General features: G+C 42.5%; 2 protein-coding genes across 3 annotated transcripts; one reads left to right on the top strand and one right to left on the bottom strand.

Moving 5' to 3' along the window:
• Positions 1-1,435: 1,435 nt before the first annotated feature.
• psma8 (proteasome 20S subunit alpha 8) lies at positions 1,436-4,574 on the bottom strand. The gene is made up of 7 exons (XM_079221469.1): positions 4,387-4,574; positions 3,500-3,626; positions 3,199-3,323; positions 2,836-2,958; positions 2,621-2,740; positions 2,036-2,098; positions 1,436-1,944 (listed from the first exon to the last, which is right to left on the bottom strand). Exons 1-7 carry the CDS (start codon positions 4,486-4,488, stop codon positions 1,849-1,851), a joined length of 756 nt encoding a protein of 251 aa, XP_079077595.1. The 5' UTR covers positions 4,489-4,574; the 3' UTR covers positions 1,436-1,848.
• Positions 4,575-5,872: 1,298 nt separating this feature from the next.
• Positions 5,873-15,313, top strand: ss18 (SS18 subunit of BAF chromatin remodeling complex). Of its 2 annotated transcripts, XM_079228474.1 has the most exons (9): positions 5,873-5,950; positions 6,046-6,130; positions 7,253-7,409; positions 8,730-8,960; positions 9,101-9,271; positions 10,669-10,791; positions 12,417-12,547; positions 12,995-13,057; positions 13,822-13,835. In XM_079228474.1, exons 1-8 carry the CDS (start codon positions 5,910-5,912, stop codon positions 13,010-13,012), a joined length of 957 nt encoding a protein of 318 aa, XP_079084600.1. In that variant the 5' UTR covers positions 5,873-5,909; the 3' UTR covers positions 13,013-13,057; positions 13,822-13,835. The 2 variants fall into 2 exon arrangements, with proteins under 2 accessions (XP_079084600.1, XP_079084599.1); XM_079228473.1 differs by lacking the exon at positions 12,995-13,057 and having other exon boundaries at positions 13,822-15,313.
• The last annotated feature ends 9,392 nt before the right edge of the window (positions 15,314-24,705 follow it).

Genomic DNA, 24,705 nt, shown 5'->3' with positions numbered 1-24,705 from the left:
GCACTGCTCATACTTGCTTGGAGAGTACATGTCCCGAGGCCTCGTTCCTCCGTCGATGACCTCTGGTGAAGCCATTATTTTCTGCATTAATGATGAGCAGCAGCCAGCGATGAGAGAGATGGACTTTGTCCTGAGGCACAGTAGCACTGATTATGGGCAACAACAATGCCAGCAAAAAAAGAAAAGAAAAAAAAGAAAACTCTTCCCAGAAGCAGTTCAAAAGACGAGGAGTCTTAGCAGCAGCACAAAATAAGCTGCTCTTGCTCTATTGACAAGATGGATCAGATAACCTCTGTGGCTAGAGGATTATTACCCCGCCCCCTCTCCCCAAGTAAACTTTATTATAGTTTACCTATGGCCTGTTTAGTCATCTGCTGGATTCAGCACCTGCACATCAACAAACTAGTGGCTGAGACAGCGCAGTAATAATCACATTTTTTGACCTGAAATGCAGTAGCGGGGGGACAATTAGTGTATGGACTGAAATGGCTGAGTGAGTCATCCAGGCCCAGTTTTTTTTAGCACCCTCCGAGGATTCAATGACATTATGACACATGTATGGGAAGTAATATCAGAGGCTTAATTGATCCTCTGACATCACCCCAAACAACCAACCTTTAAGACTCACAAACAAGACAAATTGCAGACAAAGTGCAATCGCTCTAGTCGAGGCAGCCAGGGCACCCACTCAGGAAATCCTGGCTTGGGGAGATGACTCTAAATGAAGGACTTTACCATTCACCATTATGTCTTTGGTGAGAGTCAGAGGGAACCCCCGGGGCTCTTCAGCACAGCACGGTACAACTTTTCAAAGGGCTCCAGATTAAAGTCACTGAAAGTTCCCACTGGGGTCTGAGGCCAGGATCCCATTAAGCAGCCCTACCACACCGCCGGCCATAATTGTGTCGTTGAGAATTCAGAGCAGCGGTTGCTTGATAAGCGAATTTAGGGTGAAATAAAAAAAAAAAAAAAAAATGGAAAAAGGAGAGGCAAAAGGGGGTCTCATTGGGCCACCATTAGACACTTCATTCGCTCATCACTAATTTGTTTTAAATGACTAAGGGAGAGGTGAACACTTTATAAAGCAATCCGAGCTACCTTTCTTTTCTCAACCCATTTCCAGGTCTGTGCGACAGAATGCTGATAAATGAAAACAGCACTTTTACAGCCACACAGTATACTGCCACTGGTGGTGTTTTAAACTGTAGTTATCTTTATCGCAGTACTTACGTTTGCAGTAGGATAATCAATGAAGAGGGGGAACTCTTTCTTCTGCTGTTTTTTCAAGTCTCTATACTCTCCCCTTAAAGAAACCGATCAGTGCACCACTAGTTAAGACAATATGATTCACTCGTATACATAGACACCATCCAGTGAGGTCATTTGCTATTCCAGACCGTTTGAAAATAGTCTCATGAATAACGTAAAAACATGCTACAAACAAGTCCGCTTTTATTGAGAATTTAGTTTCATTAGGTTTCTGAATGTTACAAATGGGTTTGTTATATCAGGTTCATCAGCACTGTTTGGTGTATGATATAAAATCTTCTTGTAAGCGTGGTTTAAGATCAAAATCCTAGCTTGAGATCTATGTATGCGCTATTAAACATCTGTCAACTCAATAGCTGAAGTATCGGAACTTGATATTCTTTTCAGGTGGCACAGTACCACTCTGAAACCTTTGAACAACATCAACATATCTCAAGTTAGGATTTAGGTCTTCACAATGAAACAAATGAGGGAAAACATTTTTTTTTTTTAAATTTACTAGTATTTGCAACCCAAATATGCTATTGTCATCCTAGTGCAATAATGAAAAAAAAAAAAAAAAAAACTTGGTTAACGGCTTCAAGTGGATTTTTTCTGCTTCTTCTTCTCTGCCTCTTCTTCTTTCTCCTTCTCAATCTCAGCCACCAGGGTCTCAATTTCCTTGGATTCCAAAATCTGAAAAGTTGCCAAGAAAAGCAATTATTAGCCATTAAATAAAAAAAGATTACAAAAACTAAACAGCCAGATAAAATTTGCAGCGACTCACCTTCAGTGGCTGATTCCGTCTGATAACAGCAAGCTCAATATTTTTCCCTCCTGACTGGACAACCTGTGACAAAACAAATCCCAGCGAATCAGCATAGACTAACTACTGCAGCATAGATTAACTACCGCGGGTATTTAAATGCAAATAATTAAGTAATTGAATACTTTAACTACAAAAGAATACCACCAAATGCAGACAAGGCCAAATGTCTGGGCTTTTATTTGCTTTACTTTCTCCTTGTTTTGGCTGCAGGTTCAGCCAAGTACAACAAGCAACCAAGCAATGTCATGCATGAAAACCTAATAATTATGGCAGATCATTTCCTGGTTTTCATCTGGAAGCAGTTGGTGCCCTCTGATAAAGTCAGGAGGAAAGTATTAAATTCATGCCGGGGTAGATGGAAATACTTTTGACGGGACAATTTATCTTCTTTTTCATTTCACAGTATTTGTGACATGCTCCATCAAAAAAGATCTTTCGAAGAAATATGTGTCTTTACTGTATATTGAAACTAGAATGCTTTAGGATACGATTTAAATCACTGCTATTCAAGTGTGCAAATTCAAAGACTAAATGTGGACTTACCTCAAGCAAAGCTTTGATAGCCAACTTGATTGTTTCATTGTCCCCAGCAATGGCTTCATCTGTGTAATTCTTCTCCAGGAACTCCCTCACAGTTTTTGCGCTGCGGCCGATAGCATTTGCCTGTGTTTCACCCCCAAGAATGAGACAAAATTTATTATTAATTAAATTCAAAGAGACGTGGTACAAAGTAATGTACAAAGAGCAGAGTCACTGACCTTCCAGGCATGGTAGGTTCCTGAAGGGTCTGTCTGATACAGCCTGGGAGTTCCATCGTCGTCAAAACCAACAATTAACGCAGAGATGCCAAATGGCCTGCGCCCATTGCTTTGGGTGTAGCGCTGCAAATAATATGACCAATGTGAAAACTGATGTTACTTGATCATTCTTAGAAACCTGAACATAAATATGCCAGCCTAACATGCCAGGTTTTAGTCGTTGGGAACTAGTCTAGTAGAGCACAGCAAATACAAATATACAGGGTTTTGTTCATGTTTTTTGCCCAATGAATGTGAAATCGTACAGATGCCTTTTCGAAAATGAATAGTAAACAATAAATCACGGGTAAGGAGGTTTGGTACCTGTTTCAGTGTCGCTATGTAGCGTGTGATGTATTCCACTGTGACAGGGTCCTCAACAGTTAGCCTGTGGCTCTGGCACTCAACCCGAGCTCTGTTTATCACAATACGGGCATCTGCCGTCAGACCTTAAAAACATGTCGAACATAAAAAAGGTTTAAAAAAAACACACATGTGCTACATAGATATCTGTAACGACGTAGTGTTTGTAACAGGTTGTCTTAGTCCATTACACCACTGTGCCATGATTCATGATAAATATATTATTGAGTTATCGGAAAAAAGGTTTTGTCGTTTGAGGTACCTGCAAATGCCATGCAGACATGTTCGTCCAGGGCACATATCTTACGGACAGTCCTTTCCTCCTGCAACTTTGCCACCGATTTCTTCTCAACCCCAAGGACAACGATGTCTTTACCTCTGATTCCCACCTACAGAGAAAGGAAACATCAAAATTAATTCAATAATGCCTCAATAATGTCTTCCAAAACAACCACAGTGACACTTTTAATGTAGGACTTCAGGCTGAATTTTGAAAAAGTTATTTTGAAAGAATACATGCCCACCCAGCAAATGTATTACGTTCAGGTCTTGTTCAACTAAATTGGCTTGCCATTAATCAGGATACTCACTTTCAATTACTCTTTCGAGAAAAACTCTTCTATTCTTTGGGGTGTGTGAATGATTAACGACAAATAACAGGTTACGATAGACGGATACCACACGAGAGTTGTCGTTAAATGTAGCTAATTCTTCCAGAACTCCCTATACAAAGCTACACGAACTACCACCATATTATTGCTTAGCACAAATATTTATTCGAAGACTGCAAACAAATCTAATGTCGTTTGAGTGAGCTATGCTAGCTTTAGTTGGAATCTCACTGAAACTGAAACTATTGTGAGAGTGACACAGCGACAAAATGCTTGCTAGTGATACGCTTTAATCTTCAGTGTTAGCTTAACTGTTAATAGTTCTACATGTCGCTACATAGTAGCGACATAAAAACAAGTTACACATTAGCAACCCAGCAGTGGCGTTGACGATAGCAACACTTTGCAACAGATTGTGTTTTACAACCAAATTAGCTAACGCTAAACCGATACGTGTAAATACGTGTGTCAGCTAGTCGCTAGCTTAGCTGGTTGGCTAACGTTAGCTTCAGCATTAGTTTCATTTGAGAGGACTCACCGCTGTGGAGCCTTTCTTTACGGCTTCTTGAGCATACTCCACTTGGAAGAGATGACCATCGGGAGAAAAGACAGTGATAGCTCTGTCGTATCTTGCCGCCATTGAACTGCCAGACAAATAACGACGTTACAATCACGAGAAAAAGGGAGACTTGCACCAAATGATTCAGCTAGTTAGCAATTTGTGAAGCTGGCGCTGGCTGCCCTGTGTTGAAAACTGCGCCTGCGCGTGACCTCTGAACTGGGGCGATACCAAAACTAATGTTCACGCGTCCGCCAGAGGAAATTTGTAATTCACGTTTGATTAGAATCCTCGCTATTTGACTTGATCTGTGGAACATTAGTTTTTGTATTTGAAAGTTACGATATGAACATTTCAAGGTTTTCATCGATAACTTCATGACTGAGTCAATGTGGAATGAGAGTTACATGTGGCTGAACTAAACACACACCTAGGGTTAATAGACATTTGCATCAACTATTGTTGCACAAGTGCACCATAAACTGCATTATTACTACTATTTTATAGAAATAGAAGAAAGCTCTGCCTGTGTTTCCCCTTTCTATTGAGCATTCCATTTCCCGTGGCCTTTTGGACCAGATCTAGACTAATCCACTATATCAAAGACATAGGTGAAATTGTGATTAAATTAAGCCAATTTATTGTAGCTTTTAACTATATAAATACATATGTTTGAACTATTGTAATACATTAGAAGGTTATTTCAACACCTGGTGTCCTCGTGTAACTTAAACATGACAACTATTAACTCCGTTTTCAAATGTGGTATACGACCACCCCCCAAACGGACCACTGCATTACAAAATTGAATCCTAGTCTAAACGGCTTGGTCTGAGTTCTGCCGATTTGTGAAGTGTGTTAGCCACTTTTCACTTTTATGCTCTCCTTCAATTTAATTTGATAGAGCATCACCATGTCAGTGGCGTTTGCGCCTCACAGGCAGCGCGGGAAGGGTGACATAACACCCGCCGGAATACAAAAGGTAATTCATTTTAGCGCGTCTCTGAATGGAGGCAGCGGCATCAGGCGGTGCTAGCGGCTGAGCTAATCTGTGTAGCGGTGCCCATCCACGTCCAACTGCGAAGAGGTCGGGAACCGTGTTGCAGGGTCAAAGCGCGGTGAATACGAACCTCACTGGAGTCAGGGCGCCACGTGTGAACGATGGGTCTTAGGTCGATTTGCCGGACTAGCGCACAATTATATTTCTGATGAATGAGGGCCTGCCGTTTTGTTAGCGGGGTACAGCTAACGTTAGCTAGCGAGACGCGTCTTTTGTTAGAAATATTCGCACACTCATTTCTTTCAACGGCACCCAATCCTCCCCGTTGTTCTCAGATTACGGCGGAATAACCCCCAGAAAACAAAGGGATAGCCACACGAAATTACTCCGTGTCACTATTTGTAAATAGCGTGCAATCGCACGGAATATAAACACGTGACGTAAATCTCTGCATTTGCTGTTGCAGTTACTTGACGAAAACAACCAGCTGATCCAGTGTATAATGGACTTCCAAAGTAAAGGCAAAACAGCAGAATGTTCACAGTAAGTTACGAAAAAAAACCCTCTCTTCTATGCACTGTTAATAATTTTAAGTTGACTCAAAAACCTGTATTAACGACTCTTTCTCACCTGCCCAGGTATCAACAGATGCTGCACAGAAATTTAGTTTACCTGGCCACGATAGCAGACTCTAATCAGAACATGCAGTCTCTCCTCCCCGCTGTGAGTATTGGTCCTTGCTCATTGTTATGAGTAAACTGTATGAAACAGCTTGACCTTTCTGAATCACGAGGTAATGTGTTTAGCTCATGATAAGAAAAAGTCCTTTTGATACTGGTAAATCACCTGAACAACACTCAAGAAACCTTTTATGAAGTAAGCATTCTGATCAAAGAGTTCAATGCAATTTTACACTGACCAAAAACAAGACTTATGTTAGAAGTAACAAACAGTTTAAGTTTAAATGTATAATGACATGTTTATTTCTTATTTAATGTCAAATCTGACTAGAGGTTGAAAGGTAAAATGCACCAGAGTGCTCCTCCTAGGTATGAGTGTGGCCTGTTGACTTATTGTAGATTTTCTTTATGGATGCAGAGCCAGTGTAAACTTGTTATGTGCCATTATGCTTGTAAAAAAAGGAAATGTTTGGGTTTGCTTTAAAGCCCATTCATGTTTGGACGAATTAGAATCTGTTATGTCAACATACAATGAATTTGCTTTGGTGTATTGGTGCATAACAATTAACATATTAGGAGAACATAAAAGCAGACATTACAAAAGTCAAGAAATGTCAATAAAGAATAGAAAAAGGTGCAATAATGTGGGGGGGGGGAATACTATGAAGAATACATACAATACATCTGTTTGAAACTGAAAGAGCTGAACAGGTTTAGAAGTAGTCGTTTTGTGCTGAAATGTACTAAATATTCTCCAGGTGATGTGCGAAAATTCAAAATGTGACGTATAAATAGTATCATCGTATTTAAAGCTGCAGTACATTTGATGGATTTACAATGAATTAGATAATAATGGTATGTGTTTAACACTTTTTTAAGTCTTTGCCGAGCCCTGGTATGACTTTATTGAGAGCACTTACATCAGTGATTATGTGACAATGTATTGTACTGCATGCCTAGTTATTCTCCCTTTTTTTAATACAGTATCTATCTTTCTAAAACTAATCTTTGATTAATTAAGGCATATCTGTTCAACTGTATTATAATATTTTGTACAGAGATCTTGGCTTTTATCTGCCACAAGTTTTCTCTTTGAGTGGCTCTGGCTCAGATGTGTTTCTAGTGAGCTGATGTGTGTTTTTATGTCTGTGTTGTGCGCCTGCAGCCGCCCACTCAAAACATGCCCATGGGCCCTGGTGGGATGAACCAAAGCGGAGCCCCCCCTCAGCCTCCTCACGGTCACAACATGCCCTCTGAGGGTATGGTCAGCGGTGGCCCTCCAGCCCCACACATGCAGAACCAGATGAATGGACAGATGCCTGGTAAGTGACCCCCCCGCCCCCTCTTTCCTCACCTTCCTCCCCTCGTCTTTCTCTCTTTTTTTTTCTTTCCCCTTCTTCTCTCTCAGTCCCTGTCTCACTCGGGTTGCCTAGCAACACCACAGAACTGTGAGGGCGGTCGCATTGCTGAAGGATGATGTCACCCATTTGCCTGCATTGGTGGTCTTTGACTTGACCTTCGTTTTGATCATGGTTATTCCCTCAAGTATCATGATTTGTTTGTGTTTTTTGTTTGAAAATTCATATATTTGATCATGTTCTTAAACCATTAAAGAGGCACCGATTGCTGTACCACACAAGACATTCTGAAGGGTAACAGTCTAGGACCATATTAGAAACCAGAACATGTTGCAACTTTAGGGTCGCTTTTTAATTCTATTAAGCTGTGCCATTCTTTGCCTTGATGTTTCCTGGATATCCATTGGAGGTTTACAATAGTAAATATAAATGTATAACAATATAATGGTATTGCTTATAAGCTTTACGTGACTTGAGGATGAATGCCTTTGTAGATAATGAGTTACACACACACAGTGTTAACTTTGTCACTAGTGACAAATGGTAAACCCTGACACGATGGAAATCTTTCTACATTTAAATATGAAAGATTCAGTGGCTCTTTGTGAATAGATCAAATATTGCAATCGAGGAATGAAAATAAAATGCAAACACAAATTGACTGGTTGGACCGAGGTGCAGGTGGTAAATTACAGATTGGATCAGCTCATTTACTCAACACAGGAACAACAATAACACGTGTCGCTCCCTATCCTGTCCCTACATGTGCAAACTAGTACTACACACCTTTGGTTAAACACTCTCATAAAACCTATTTTTCTCTGATAATGGTACTTTGTGAACAACAAATCTGTGTTGAAATTGCCGGGAGGAGAGCAGTTAAACTGTAAGCAGCCAGTGAGCAGCACAGTCCTGCTTGGCTAAATAATAAAGCTAACGGCAGAGATTCCATTCAGTTACAGAATTAATTACACACTTAATTCAGTTAAAATGAGTGTTGGGCGAAGGTAAATTATAACTTTATCATGATGTGTTGGTGTAGTTTTAGCAACTGATGTCTAATTAAAGCTGCTAATGCCAAGTAAATGTTTGAAATAAAAATACAATTTATTTTCTAATCATATGAAGAATATATGGTATCTGCATGGAAAAAAATTAAAGAATAGATCCATCCCTAACATATATCACAATGTGATGGAATTACACACAGGTTTGAGTACTAGATATGATGAAGGTGGTGGTTTTTTAAAGTCAAGTCATGAATTCTCTGCTCTTGTTTTCCAGGGCCAAATCACATGCCCATGCAAGGTCCCGGTCCGGGCCCCAACCAGCCCCCAAACATGCCCAGTGGCTCTATGAATATGCCCCCCAGCAGCCATGGCTCGATGGGTGGTTACAATCACGCCGTCCCTTCTGCCCAGGGCATACCAGCTCAGAGCCAAATGAACATGACCCAGGGCCAGCCCATGGGAAACTATGGGCCTCGGCCAAACATGAACATGCAGCCCACTCAAGGTAAAGCAACTCATTTGTTAGTTTACACTACCATATTGGTGCTTCATCATCCACCTGCATTTTCTGGGCCAGATACAGCGTGTATGTTTTTGGTACCTGGTACAATTTGAGAGTTGACTCTTTTTGTTGGTGTGCCACAGGCCCCATGATGCACCAGCAACCTCCCTCTCAGCAGTATAACATGCCTCCTGGTGGTGCTGCACAGCACTACCAAGGACAACAGAACCCAATGGCCATGATGGGCCAGGTCAACCAAGGGAACCATGTCATGGGGCAGAGGCCAATGCCGCCCTACAGACCCCCACAGCAAGGTATACCCCTCAGTGTGTCTGTGACGTGTGCAAGTTGTGAGTGTTGGCCTTTCTTCTTCCTAACCCGCCCTCTCGCATTTCTTACTCTTGTTCTTCTCAATTTTCCCCATTTCCACTTCTGCAGCTCACAGACATCTTGATGACTAAACATGTAATCTAAAGCCTCCAATCACACAACTAGTCGAGTGACCAAAAGAAAGGTTTCTAACGAGAACTAGCGGCAAGGAAATCCATCCTCTCCACTCTTCCCCCCCACACAACCAATCCAACAACACCTTGAATCTACTTGTGTGTATGTTGTGTGTATGTGTATGTAGGACCCCCTCAGCAGTACCCAGGGCAGGAAGACTACTATGGCGACCAGTACAGTCACGCAGGACAGGGAGCCTCAGAAGGTAGGAGAACCCTCCAGTCACTTGGAGAGAAAAAAAAACCAACAGAAATTCAGCCCAGGAGTTGTGTTAAAACACAAATGATGCAAAGAGACTGTGACCAAACCAATATTTCAGTTTCTTCATTATTTTCTGGGAAATCAAAGTGACTTTGGGCTCTATCAAAGACAAACAATATGGCCTATAATTTTGAGGAAACGTCCACATGCGAGAGTGCACCCTGTCCAAAAAGGTGCTGCAGTCCATAAACAAGTTAGCATCACAAGACTTCCCAGTCTTGTGATGCCATTTCCCTCCTCCCGCCCCAACCCCCAAATCGTGGAAGATGCTCCACCTGTTGGTGTGAAAGAAAGGTCAGGGACAGTCTTGTGTGAGTCGTAATGGCCAAAGTTGTCTTCAGTTAAATGTTAATCCTTCAGATTCTCACAATATAATGCCAGAGGATACTTTGGTAACTCCCTGGCATGCTACCTGTTTGCGTGTTTGGAGTAGTAATAAACAGAGCATACATACTGCCAATTTGCAAGTGCTTGAAGCAGACTGCCATTCTTTGGCGATACACTGAATCGCAGAAGAGCAGCTCTAGTGACAATTATTTGAGAAATATGCTACCACCGTATTATTCTCTAAATATAACATTTAACATACTGCCAGTTTTCTCCATATGTATGTGTTAAGGGGTGGTATTGTTACATTAGCAGCGACACTGATAAGTCACAAAGATAACGATTCATAATGATCAGCTCCTTCTCTTTCTTTGTCTAATTAACACTTACTTATTTGTTGTTTTCCTCTACTGTCTACACTATTTTCCCTTTTGACCTTTTTCAAACACAAGTGCTTTCCTTTTTCTTTTCTTTTTTTTAAAAAGTAAAGACAGACCAGCCATTTTGATTAAAAAAAACAACAACCAAGAGTTCTTCAAATATGGCTGGCTCAAAAACTGCTCTATGCTGTTGTCGTTGTGCACATGTTGCTCACATTGCCTGCTGTTGCCCCTTGAAGGTAATGCCCAGTATGGCCAACAGCAGGAAGCATACCAGCAAGGCCCTCCCCAGCAGCAGGGCTACCCTCCTCAACAGCAGTATCCGGGTCAACAGGGCTACCCACCACAGCAGCAGGGATACGGTGAGTGGCGCACATTTGTCCTGCAGGAGGCACTCTTCGCTCTCTTTCGCGCCACTTTTTTATTTATTTTTTTACTGTTGACTAATAATTCCTCCTGGGTGAGTTGGTGGTTGCTGCCCCTTGGAAATGTAACTGTGCCAAAGGCATGTCAAGGAATCATCAAGAGCAAGGAATTAAAGAACCACCTTAATGAACGGTTGGGGGATTGAAGGGAAATGTAATCAGTATAGTGTGGCTGGCACAACATTAGCATTTCTCCTGGTGCTACAGTTTGATATGACACACTGTTCTGAGGGAGTGAGAGGGGAGGTTTGGCTGATGCTACAGACATTGGGCAAAGTGTGTGTGCTGACTGCCAGCCAATCAGTTTGAACTCTTTGTTTTTGAATAGTATATGTTAACTTTATACGTACATACTAAAGAATAGGTGTAAGTTAAGACATTGAAGATTGTAACTTGTTTTCTTTTGCTGTAAATAGCTGAATCATTGTTGAAAAATGTTACATTCAGCAGTCTCCACTATTGAGCTCATGATGGAAAAGGCAAGCTCATGTACAAACAAACCTGAAATGAAAAAAGTCCAGGCGACTTCGGTTAGAGCGCTTAATTGACTTATACCTATTACAAATGTTCTAACTTAAGGGCCTTCACAATGAGTGTGTGGCCTCTGTTTATTTAAAAAAAAAAATTAACCAAAGTAAAAAAAGAAGAATGTTCCACGTGCTATGTAAGTGTCAGCTTCTGTAGCTGTGTGGTCTTTTTATTCTTAGTCTCATTTCTCACCGGAACTTTCCATCACTCACCCATCTTGTCTGAGCCAGAGCTCGTGTTAGTAATGAGCTTGCGGGAGAGGCAGAGGCTGTGAGGTGAGATCCATCTGGCACACAGGCATGCCTTCTCTCGCCGGCCCTCGCAAGGTTATGCTCAACAGCATCAGGCATTATGAGCTCCTAACGATGCTGCGTGGGCCTCATTTGACTTCAGCCACAGTCGAGCGTTGCGTGGTCCTCTGCAGCACCTGCACAGATGGCTACAGTGTACGGGGGCTGATGAAGTAAATTCTCTTTTTCGCCCTCCTTTTTTTTTTTTTTTTTTATAATGAAGCCGGCTCCTCTAATGAAGACCAACAGAATCTCCTTGATGTCTCCTTGTATTAGGAAACCACTGCCCAGCTCCAACCCGACTCACTCATTCCCATTCATTACTGAGTCAGACATGGAGGCAGCCTAGAACAAATGGGTCTGACATATCTACCATCCTGTCTTTTGTCATCCATCAGCCTTTTTTTTTTTATTGCAGCCCATTAGTGATAGTAAACCAACAGGGATTCCCCTAGAGTTCTCAGAGTAACGAGTAGGAAACTGAAAATAGTTAATGAGCAAAACCAAGCCGTTTTCGCACTGGGTTTCCTTTGTTTGAGTCCAAACCTGTCCCATCTCCTTCTACAAGCATGGCGATGAGACCGACACATTGCACTGCGTTAAAAGACAACATGTGCAATGGGGCCACTCTTTTTAATTGTGAGAGTTGGAGTTGACTCTGCCCAACTGCTTTTTCAAACTGGTTAAAGTTGACTCTGTCCAACATGCATTGTTTTAATGTGAGTTGTCAACGTTCTGTTGTAGGTCCGACCCAAAGTGCCCCAGGACAGTATCCCAACTATCCTCAGGGGCAAGGGCAGCAGTACGGAGGCTATCGCGCTCCTCAACCTGGACCCCCACAGGGCCAGCAGCAACGCCCTTACGGCTATGACCAGGTGAGTATACCCCCAACACCGGACAGTCACAGCGACTAGTCCATGCAGCGGTCTTAGTTTGTCCCTTAATCAGTTTATGACTAAGTTGTATATTTTGTGTAGTGACACCAATATGAGTAACGTTAGAACGTAAATATTAAAAGGGAGTATGTTTTGCATGCTGACATCAAATTGGGGGATGGAGGGGGGGGGAATCAATCTGTTCTTTCCAAAAGAGTGTATGTGTTACTATTGTCTTTCACTTGTTAAGTTGAGTCTTCGATATATATTTCCTGGTAAAATAATAAGAAATTCAGTGAAATATGAGGGCTTTTCGAGGATTCTTCCCGAAACGTGATGCAGACTGCTGTAGTGTTTAAAAGGGAGATCATTTGTTGCCCTGCATTGCCTGTGGTCTTATGTGGGGACCACAGCTACACTTTGATATCTTTATCTTTGAATATTCAGGGGCACATCAGGAAATAAAGACCCGGGGATTTGAACCCCTGACTAGCTCTGTAAGAAGCAAAGGTAATGGTTGCTGTGAAGACCTCAACGTCCAATCTAGACGTTTGACCACCTAGCCTTAATTTGCATTTGTTTTGATTCTTCTGTCTCTTTTGTCTTTATCTCTCTTCCATCTTTCTCTTTTTTGTTCTTTAATGATAAAAAAAAGAAAAATAATACATTTCTTTGGTACAATTTTTTTTATTAACCAGGGGTCGAATTGTAAGTTATGAGGTCCAGAAACACAGCATGCTTAGTCTGCAGTGAGGCAGCCAAAAGCTTAGTGCTTTGGCTGTGTCATTGATCTCTTCAATTTCCTCTACTGGTTATGATAATTTGACTATTGTGCAGATGATAACGCCATATATATTTGAATTGAAATGTTTTGTACATCGGACTGTCAGATCAAAGTTTGTGTATCAAAATGTGTGTCCATTGTATTTTGCCTCCATGCCAAACACATACTTCGACCCCTGTCTAGAACTGCATCAACTGCTTTTGTCGCACTTGAAACCAGTGTCTGCTATTTAATATGGAAAATCTTGTGTCCTCAGCCATGTTGCCTGAGGTATAAAGTTAGAATTTAAGAGCTCTCAAGTTGTGAGGCCATGCTGCCACCTGCTGGTCAATACCGCCAAATGCAGCCATAAATCATGGTTGGCATTATGATGCGGCACAAACCCCAGATGTTTGTCTGCACCCTATCGGGATTGTGTGAATAAAAGCTTTGACTGTGCGTTCTTCGAGAAGCTTCAGTAACACAGAGTCTGTCACATTTCTCCCCACAGGGCCAGTATGGGAATTACCAGCAATGAGAGATGGTCACAGCAACCCACACAGCTCCGCTCTGATCTGTCTGAGCTTTGACCTCTGGTCAAATGCTAAGCAGACCTAAATGATGGTTGTAGCTCACTGAGATTCTCAGACAAGAACATGCCACACTCAAAAATACAAGATACATTTCCCCCCCCCACCTTCTCTTTGGGCTCTGCTCCTCGCCTATACATGTATTCTGTTTATCATGTACATTGGCCCTCACCCTCTGGTCCAGTAGGTCTCAAAGCAGCAATGCCTTAAAAGTGGAACTGCCTTATCCTCTAGCATTGCAGATTGTGAAGCGGGCTAACACAACTTTGGATATCAGAGATGATTAAAATGTACAGTTTCAATCTACTGCGGCGCATTGTTTCTCGGTCCTTCAGCTCCTTGTTCATAAGAAGCAATAATGCCAGCACTAGGGAAATGTGTGGGGGCTTGGAGATGAAATAATGCACCAGACGAACATCCGGCTAGGCCATGGTACGTGTCTTGATGTATGTGATGATGTAAAAATCTATTTTATGCTTTTTAGATCAAGCTAACTTTGTATAAGACATTGGAAACTAGTACTATAGCTGTGTTGTTTATTTCATGAAGTGTATGTGTCAATGTATTTTTTTTTATGATGATCCCATCCAGCACATTGTTTTTTTTTGTGTTCAATTGTACTTTTAAACAATTCAGTTGGGTCTGCTACATCAGTGACATTGTATTCTCTGTGTAAAAATGCAACATGAATTGACATGCATGGGAACTCCTTGATGGACAAATGCAAACATCATGTCAAATGCATTCTGTGTAAAGCTGTGTATTTAAGTCTGTGAAGAAAAAAAACGACAACCTGTTATCAAATTTTTGATCATGAATACTTTTATTTTTTAAACCACATAACTTTCTTTTGAGCGATGTGCCGAAGAGGTGATGTGTAGCACATGCCACTGCAAATTTCAAGTCAATGCTCTCTGGAGCCTTTTTCCCCTCTATACAGGCACCTCAGTCTTGTCCATTGACTGCAAATTGGTGAATGGGAAAGATCAAACTCTGTATAATAAATGTTTCTGACAAGGACTTTTGTTTTGTTGGTCTTGACAATGCTGGAATCCCCCTCCCTCCCTTTGAATAAACGTCGACGTTGATGTCATTCAAAAAGTGTTGTGTGTGTGAATAATAAAGATTGTTACTGTCAAATATGTAACATAAGATGTGAAATTAATGTTCTCAAATGGATTCCTTTGGTTTCACAGTAAAGACCGGTTGTGCAGTTTTATATCACTGGCTTGATATTTGTTTTTATGGTGCATACTTTATTGATCCCCATATGTACAGCGGCGTAAAGAAGAGGATTTCATTCGTCCTTCGATATTGTTTATATGGCTGTGTTTTAATATTTGGCGTTCTGCACCCTCATCCAAGTGGTCACATGTGTGTCATTGCAATGTATAACTGTACATTACAATAAATCGGAAGAATCTTTAATATTTTTTATCACTTGTTTTATTTATAGCGTTTGACCGCTCATTGAGACTCAGCGAACGACCACAAAAGTGCAAAAATGATTCATACAGATGGCGTGCGTGCTGTCAAAACGTGACCGCATGATCTAATTGTTTTGTCTCCGTCCGCTTTCTGGTAATCAGTTTCCGACCGATAATGACCCTGCACCGCTCAGCAGCATGTCTGCTCTGTCCAGATGCATCCAGAGAGGTCCAGAGCACATTTACACCCAAAATTACCTTCCGCGTCCCTCTCTGCTCCCTCCAGAGAGGGAGAGGGACTACCTGTCACATTGGGGGGAGTGATACAGATGGTGCACCAGATGTGTGGCCGAAGCATGTGATGGGAGAGTGGGTGTTGGAGTTAAGAGGGCCACGGGCTGCTTTGGTTGCCTTGGTGGAGATGATGTGTGTGTGTGGAGCAGAAGTGGTTTCAGAAAAGAAGGAAGTGTCAACTTTTTGAGTGCCTATACGTATACAAAAATAAATAAAAATAGTTTGTGCATCTGTAAACCCTGCTCAGGTTTAGTGGCATCTCCTAGTCACCCCTCCATCCTGCTGCTCCACAGCTGGCCGCCCCACCCTTCCCAGCTGCCACTGGGGCTCCCTCTGGCCCCTTTGCTTGGCAGAGCTGGCGTTTTGGGCGCTCCCCCACCAGTCCTCCCTGGCAGCTGCTGCCCTCAGCTGCGCTCTCGCAGACGGTATTGGGGTCGGACAAAGTCACTCCTCCTGTGACTGTGTCTGGGGCCGTTGGGGGAGGATGAAGAGGTGGCAAGGAGACTCTTACCCTCCTATGAAAGATCTGCTCTAAACGCTCGTGGATTTAAATTGATGGGACGCGGGCCTAAACGTGAGGCGGCGGAGGAATTCTGCAGCAGTGTGAATTTCTGCATTACATATGTAACGGAGCGCGGAGATGCACTAAAGATGTCTTTGGCTGTGTTCGTCGGAATGAGTAGTTATGAAAAGCTTTCAGGAGACCATTGCTCCACGCATGTTCGAAGACGGCAAATAGTGAAGTGGCAGCATAATTTAATAGGATGATTATCTTGTTCAATATTTTGATAATTATAATTCAGGGCACCTTACAGAGGAGGCTCCTAACCACTGAGGGGTAAATGACATTGCGATCATAGCTGGCAGGCAAGATGTGATATCTCTCTCTCTCTCTCTCTCTAACTCACCCCTTCACTCTCCCATACCCACACTCTCAGTGTGACAGAAAGTCTATGGGGAGGTATAAGAGGTAGTTATGGGGGGGGGGGAATGCAGCAGCCTCCACAGTTTAATTGGAGATGTGTCACACTAAATAAATGGTGCAAAAACAAGCGCTGACTGGAGGCTTGAGGGAGGGGCCCTGGGGACGCAGCCTGTTTTATTGGGCAGGAGCTTTGCACCGCTCCAGGGTGAAACGGGGCTATGCACCGCTGAGGTAGCCTCCAACCACCAAACCACCAGGCCTCCAGGAGACTACTGTGGAGGAGCGAAGACAAAGGCAGTCATTCCGCTCTGCAGAAAAAAAGAAGAAGCATCTCATTGGTGCTGAGGACGGAGAAGTTGTGGGTGAACCCCGGCGACCCGGTTGTTCATTCCTCCAATGAGGGAGCGCATCATCGTCCTCATCTGCAATTTCAATTTTCTGCACGCCGGCGAGCGAATCCATAATTGTGAAATGCCGGGGCAAGTGCTCGTCTGCTTCACTTGCTCCCAGATCTTATGTGTGTCAATTTATGTTTTGAGAAGACGGCCAACAGCCTCCAGCCAATCCCATTTCCTTGTGTAATCCATACATGACCTCCAAGTTACCAGCAGAATGTGTTTTCCAATATTCTATCAATGTTGATGTAACTGTTGTCTGGCGTTGCTCATGCAGTGTGTGTGTGTGTTTGTGTGTACTTCAGATTCCAGAGTTCATGGCACGAGTTATGATTTACCTCTACAGTGTGCCGCAGTAATTGGATGTGACACCATTCTCTCTGCTCTCCCTGGGGGATATAACAGGAATCTGACTATTATGGCCCCAGTCATGAATATGTCACGGCAGCTGCAAACAAAGGCCTGTGATTTGGATAAGACTCTCTGTATGTTGTCTCTGCCCGGATGTATGGGATAAATGCTGCGAGGGCAAATTAGTTTTCTGTGAAGCAATTTGCAGTGTTTACAAAGAGTGATTAATTGCCATTGTTGGGGAAAGAAAACTACGGCCGAGTCGATGTTCAATATTACGCATCGTTATGCCTGCCAGAGACGGCATACTTGCCGAACAGATATTTGTGTAAACTGTCACGGCGAAGTGAAAATATTTTTGGGACCTGACATGCACAAAAAGCGTGATCCCTGGACACACATTGTTTTGTATGCATCTGATGCACAGCGCTTTGTTTAAATCCCGTCGTTTGTCGAGGGCTTAGCCATCAAATCAAATTGAGTGTGCTGTTTTGTATGTGTTCTAGTCCCATAAAAGTAGTCTCTGAGTGAAATAGCAGGTATGCTGATATCAGTATTCCCACAGCCTGCATAATTGCTGTAATTTGCTTTCCCTTTGGGTAATCTGTAAACATGGCTGTTTTGATGTTTTTGGCATCCTCCATTGGCTGAGCTCTCCACTCCTCCAATGGAGCCTCCATCCCAGCCCAGGGTGACACAAATAGATCCTTCCCCAGAAGGCGCACGTAGTTCCACATGGGCGCAATCAATACGGCCCAGTCGTCACTGGAACTATGGCGGTATTAAAAGCACCCCGTGAGCTGGTTCTCCCCATGCCGGCGTTTTAGGGAAATAAAGCTATTGATCCTCAGGGGCCTCTGGCGGAGCATTAACCTGGGCCCACAAATTAGAACGTGCTCATCTGGACACATCTGCCCGCCATGCTTCCACAAAGCCGGTACCAGGGAGAGAAAAGGAGGGCTGTGTGGCCTGCTGCTTCCAATGATGAGTAGAGCGCTACTTGACGTCCGTGTCGGAGCGGGGGAGGTGTCTGGATGCCCAGGACTTCCATTAGAGGCCCAGGATGGTGGCATGGGTCGATGTGGTAAGGTTTGGTTGGGGGTACTCCATCTCAGATCCGTGTGGTTCCTTCCCCCCCCGATGCAGAGAGAGAGGGGGCTGACCCACAGAAAACCTAAACTCCTGACTGGAAGAACAATGAGGGAAAAGGCTGCTGCTTCCAAAGCTTGTTCCAGCAGTGTCAAAGACTTTGTCTCTTTACTCTGTACAATATATGTACAAAAAGAAAAAACGATTTATGTTGTTATTTTGCAGAATTTTCCAGAAGATCCCACTGCAAACAGTACATATCACCTTGTTTGAAATGCCAGACGTCTTGGATTTAGCACAACAGTGAACTCTGATTTCCATTCTTCAGATTACTTTTGTATTGGTCTGCAAAACCTAGAATTACACTTCCCTCCATGAACACCACGAGGCTCTCTGAGCCATTGATTCACATGTATCAGTTGCTGGGGTGTTGTACAAGGTCAGTAATTATATTTGACTAGGAGATCAGAGTCTGCATACACAGAGATAGACACACAAACCGAGATATGTGCATCGACATGGTTTTATTACAGAACGTCTAGATTTGGTATTCCTTTATTTGAACTAGATGCAACAACCCACCTGTGACTCTTGACCTCAGCCTGACGCCATTTCCTTTGACACAAAAATAGGATTTTAAGTATGAATCATCCGGTTTTGTTACACTCGTAGAACACATTTAAACGTTTTTTGCCGAACAAACATTTGCATTGTTGGTGTTTACTGACCAAGAGAATGCCTGTGTGTCTCCGAACGACGTATTTCACACAGACAGAGACACTTTGGAAACTTTCCCTCAATTTTTTTAATTTTTCCTCAGCCTGCCCTACCAGTGGGACGCCTGGAAGTTCTCTGCCCCAGTTCTGCATGTCCTTGAGAGTTGTGCCTTCGGGCCGGGGCTGGTGGGGTCCTGCGGTGCACAATGTGTGCTTCTCACTCAGGCTCCCGCTGTACTCCGCCGCCCCTGCATGGCTCTGGAGAGTTGCCAAACTCTGAGGGGTTGTCCGTGTGAGTGTGAGGAGCGTGCACGTTGCCACAGAAAGAACCCGCTCCGAACATCTCACTTCCTTCCCCCATGACAGTCGACCGGATATAAATCACTTTCCCGGATTGGCTGGCTACAATGGGATGCTTGGGAAGATGTTATTATGAATAATCAGACTAATGGCAACAAACAGTGTGAAGCGGTGTGCATATGACTGAGGATCTTTCCACATACTGCTTTTGCAAAGGTTAAACCATAGGGTAGAGCGTGTGATGCCAACTTAGGGGAGTCAACAAATGGCGATGCAAGATTCGAAAGAAAAAAATAGATTATTTAAGTCGTTTGATGATCAAATTAACACGAGAAAATTAATTTATAGTGGGGTGGTCCAAATGTAGCTGTATGTGTTCGACAAATCTCTTTATATTTTATTCAGCACAAATGCAATGTGTTTAAAACAAAATTAATATGGATATTGGCCGACAGCAAAGATAAAGATCCATTTTCTATATTTTGTCCTTGGACTGTGCACCTAGGGAATTCACTCCCCTTTTTCTGTTTCGTTTCCCTGGCTTAGGCATGGGGAATTGGTGGGATAAGAGGCTATTCCCTAAATAGCCCATGGCAAGAGGTATCCTGATTAGCATGCTGCCTGCTCTCTGGCAGCAGTCCTCCAGGCCACCAGCGCTATCACTTACGTGCTGTTTGTATTTGTAGTTGATAGTGTGTGCTGTTATAATTGGAATGAGCTCAGGAACCTCGTTTGCTTTTGATCCGCTGCCAGCCACTCAGAGTGCTAGTGGGCCACAGCTCTCACCTCAACACTCCCGGTGGATTATGGGAAACTGCAACGCTTATGTTCTAAAAAGCGCCTGACAGCATCTCACTCAAGGTCGAACAATACAATGGTAAGAGTGTGGAGCGGAAAATGAAAAAAAAGATGGTGGGAAAAAAGTTGAACAGATATTTGATGTAACGCTGGATATTGAGTGGGGAGTTGGACAAATGGTGTTTAAGCCTCGTGAAACAAAGAGGCAAATGTCAAAGGACCCTTCTGATTGTTTGGGGGTATAGTTTTCAATAATACAGCGAGAATACATGGAATTATAACTTTCAGAAAATGTGAACTTCAATGGACAGCAATCTGAACTATAGTGACGTGATAAACCTGGACAACCAAACCAACAGCAGTCCTTTCCTCAGCTGACATTTACAAGTACATGTGTTGCAAATAACATTGATGTTCTAATCCTGAAGATTTCACCAGATATAACAAATGGTTACCAGTGGTAACAGCATTAATACCCCAGCACACACCCCTGGGACAGAAAAGTAACTGCAACAAAACCACATTAACTGTTTTGGAGACACATTCTTTTTTTCTTTTTAATTTCTTTACAATCATTGTCAGTGGCAAAAACATTGTGTTTCCTGTTACTGCTTCACAATAAAGGTCACCCCTTTTGTTTTCACTGGTGGGCTGCTTTTCCTGTGAAGCAGCTCAGGAATTGCTCTACTCGCATTGGCAGCAACTTTACATGGGTGACGCGGCTGTGGGAGAGTGAGCAACGTGAGATCAGTGAGATAAAATTGCCCCCTGCGTGGTGATTTGAACCCAGTGTGAATACGGCAGAGGTCATTATGAAAACTACTAATGAACATGAATTCAGAATGTAACGCATCATCATTTCATGAAAATTGCATAATATTATTACAACTTTAACAATATCTCTGTTATATTCAAGTGCCCCAAGGAAGAAGAAAAAAAAACACTGGGACCCTGAAACTGAGGCAGCTAAATGGAATTCAGCGATCATCCATTTTATTATGTACACCTGTGCTTTTCCTATACTGTGACATGTCAAAAAATGATGAATGCTGCTATATAACTTAGCACTGACTTAATGCATCATAATTCTGCGATTCAACAGCATCACTCACCTGGACCTCATCAAGAACCAACGCGTCAGACGCCAAGAAGACGCTCAATTGATGCAGGCTTGAGGTTCATCTGCTCTCTCACTCACTGTGGCGTTTCTCCTGTTTGATTTGCTGGCTCAGCACTCTTTCCAGAGTGGACCAACTCCTGAGACGTATGGGAGTTTGATGCTCCCTCGCTGCCAGATGCCAGCAGGCCAGTGTAAAAGGATATCTGAAACTCCTAAGCTCAATATTTAATCAAGCGCTGGGTTACATTTGCTGTTTGATTAGGTAAGAGAATTCCACCTCCCAGAGTCTCTGATTGCTTTGAAAATATTTGGCCAAAAAAATTAATGCTCCGCTTTGAATTGTGTGCTCTCAGCACTGGTGAAAGTTTATAATTGTCACAGTTAGATTTGTACTGTATTCTCATTTCCCTTTTCCTCTACTTCATCTCCTGCTTTCTTCCCCTTCCTGGGATATTATAATTATTACTATCATTATTGTTTGTATTACCATGCTTATTATTGATGTTGCTGTGTTTAGTTGTCATATTCAGCAGCCTCGTTATTATCCGTGTTGTTGTTTTTTTTGGACCATGAGTCCATCTTGTCGCATCCTAATCATCTAGGACTGCAGGAATTCACCTGAGAATCACCCTGATGAGCTTGTTCCAGGAGGGCATTACCACTGGTTAAGTACAAGCACCTGCTAAAATATTGGCAATTAGGACATAATTAGCTGCTAATGTATTTCTAATCCGAAGCGGGCCATAGATTTGTCTTTTTTTGCGTAGACTCCCTTTTTTTTTAATGTTCTCCGTTGTTATTGTTTTCCTCAGGTATTTGTATCCCGAGAACATTGACTAAGTGCCCTAGTTCATCATATGCAAATGGCTTATTAATTACACATGCATTATGCCCGTATTCAGAAGACATCAAAGGGCCTGCGAGTCTTCAGATGGTCCCCCTCTGTAACACACTCAGGTTACAAATGCCTGCGTGTGCACTTTCCTGCATGCCTTTTCGGGGCAGAATAACTACATCCTCAATTAAAAAATGTTTTCACAGGATCCTCTTTTTCCTCGCCTCCTAATATTTGAGAAACACCTCCGGTGGTCTGCGGTGGTTTGGTAACTGCAAATTGCAAAGAATCATTTGAGCCTAGATTACATACACACTATTAGAAAGCAGTGCGACTGTGAGTGTATCTATTGCACCGTAGCAAAACCAACATTTGCTTTATTAAGCGAGGGATGCCTACAGTGGTTCAGTGTGCGCGGCCTCGCTAAGTTGCACCAGATCTTTCCATCGATTGGCTCCCTGATCACCACAATACTGTTTGGGTAGCAACGCCTTCGCCCAAGCTTCAGACATTTCTGTTCTGTGTCTGCAAGTTCACTCTGTCTATCCCTCCCCGGTGAGTTCTCTGTTAACGACCCATACAGCAGGTGTCAGAGTGTGATTTATACAACCTATAATGTCTCACATTGATTAGCAATAGAGCTCTAATGGGATGCCAGCTCTCAAACTCAGGTTAAAAAGGGGAGAAAGAAAAAAGCATTGTGCGCCACACCTTCTGAGTGCTGCTCTACGTCATGGTGCGTCCTTCTTTTGCATGAACACCAGCAACCCAAGCTGCCCAATGAGATGGCGTGGAGGGAATTTGCGGCGCGCAATCACTGTAACCCTGGGCAGTCCTCTGTTATCTGTCTCCGGTGGGCGGCTCCGACTGGGTGCTGCTAGCATAATTAGCACAGCACTCACTTTGATGATAAAATGGGTAATAGAGAATTCCTTCCCTCCCCTGCCTACCTGATTTTACCAGCGTTTATTGATCTAATTAAAATAATTCTGCTGTTATGGTGTGTTATGGGAAGAAAGTTTTGATTACAGACACTTAAAAAAAAGATGACGTGCGTGAGCAGAGACATTTGATTTCAAGGAAGATTTATTGCATCTTTTTAGAATGCGTTTGATGAATGCTATCAGTGCTTGGAGCTGACAATAAATGTCTTTTGATTTAACCACCCAGGATAGCTGGGAACAAAAATAAAAAATCTCCCATTGACAAGACTGCAAATATACACAAGTGCTGTGGATTGCTGGTATTAGAACGTTTCTTTTCTCCTCATGTATAGGAGCATATAGTGTACATCAAAGCCACCAGGTGGGGCTGATTCTTTCACAAATGAATCCCACTTTGGGCATTTTCTTTCAGAATCAGAGTAGAAAATGCTTAAACGAGATGTTATTCTATGGCATTTCTGTATGGCACTTCCAAAACTATCATTTCTCATTAGGAGAGCAAACTGTTTGTGGTTGTCCTCATTACTAAAAAGATAGAGCTCTACCCCCAAAGGTAACTTCATCAACACCAGAGACAAATCTATCTTAGGTGCTCTATTTATATTTCTGACTCACTGCCACAAAGATTTATTCTGCACTCCTGTCAATCCATCTCTCTAATGGGCAATGGCATCCTTTTTAGTTTGGATGGCTGGTATTTGTGCATGTGTGTGTGTGTGTGTGTGTGTGTGTGTGTGTGTGTGTGTGTGTGTGTGTGTGTGTGTGTGTGTGTGTGTGTGTGTGTGTGTGTGTGTGTGTGCATGCGTGCACATTTTTTTAGCACCAGGATTATTAGTTTTGTGTCAAACGTGCACACAAAAACAACTACCTCGAAGTCACTGAGTCCGTCTCATCTCTAAAGAGAGTCATCTTTAGATAGAGAGCAAAGATGTCATGTAATTAAGATGATACAAAAAAAAGCCCATTTGCTATTCCATGGGTTATTAATGTGGACTAATGACGCTCAGATCAACTATAAGATGTCTGCTTGTTATGGGGTTAATCTCCTCATTCTCGCAAAAACCATAAGGATAAACATCTTTACACAGAGATGGGCTCATGAAAATCCCCCAGAGAACTGTATCCCAACTTCATAAGAAAGTTTTGAAGGACCAAAAATAAAACTGCTGCACAGACTTACATGGTCATTTCTGCAAAAATGTTCAGACAAGCCAAAGCTTTGAATCTTAGATTTCTTTGCAATGCAGCATCCATGAACAAATTCATACATTTGCACCAGAAAAACTACATGTTAACTTATACATATTTATAGTTTTTAACCATTTAAACACACTAACATGCATATTAAATAAAGTCAAAATATAATAGGACTTGCAATATATCACAATATCGCTATAAAGACTATTTGTAAGTGAGATTAATGTATATATGTTGCTTTCTTAGTGTGTTTTCAGAAGAAGAGGTACAATAATTATGAATCACCTTTCGGTGATCATCCAAACTGAAGATGCAAAGTTTTTGCCTCAGAAGGGAAGAAACGATAAGTTGTTTGTCATTGAAGGTCACTGTGTTAATCGCTTCTGTTTCTCAAATAGGCAAATTCATGAAGAG

This window comes from Taurulus bubalis, assembly GCF_910589615.1.
Source record: "Taurulus bubalis genome assembly, chromosome: 1".
Lineage (NCBI taxonomy): Eukaryota > Metazoa > Chordata > Actinopteri > Perciformes > Cottidae > Taurulus > Taurulus bubalis.
The sequence above is the reverse complement of the archived record's forward strand: the minus strand, read 5'-3'. Positions and strand labels throughout refer to the sequence as shown.

Excerpts from the sequence above, each read along its gene's own strand:
- psma8 (XM_079221469.1), bottom strand. The coding sequence starts at position 4,488 with ATGGCGGCAAGATACGACAGAGCTATCACTGTCTTTTCTCCCGATGGT. Across the intron at positions 2,959-3,198 it reads ACATAGCGACACTGAAACAG|CGCTACACCCAAAGCAATGG; the intron begins GTACCAAACCTC and ends TATTATTTGCAG. Across the intron at positions 2,741-2,835 it reads GAACCTACCATGCCTGGAAG|GCAAATGCTATCGGCCGCAG; the intron begins GTCAGTGACTCT and ends GGTGAAACACAG.
- ss18 (XM_079228473.1), top strand. The coding sequence starts at position 5,910 with ATGGACTTCCAAAGTAAAGGCAAAACAGCAGAATGTTCACA. Across the intron at positions 5,951-6,045 it reads AAAACAGCAGAATGTTCACA|GTATCAACAGATGCTGCACA; the intron begins GTAAGTTACGAA and ends TCACCTGCCCAG. Across the intron at positions 12,548-13,821 it reads GCCCTTACGGCTATGACCAG|GGCCAGTATGGGAATTACCA; the intron begins GTGAGTATACCC and ends TTCTCCCCACAG.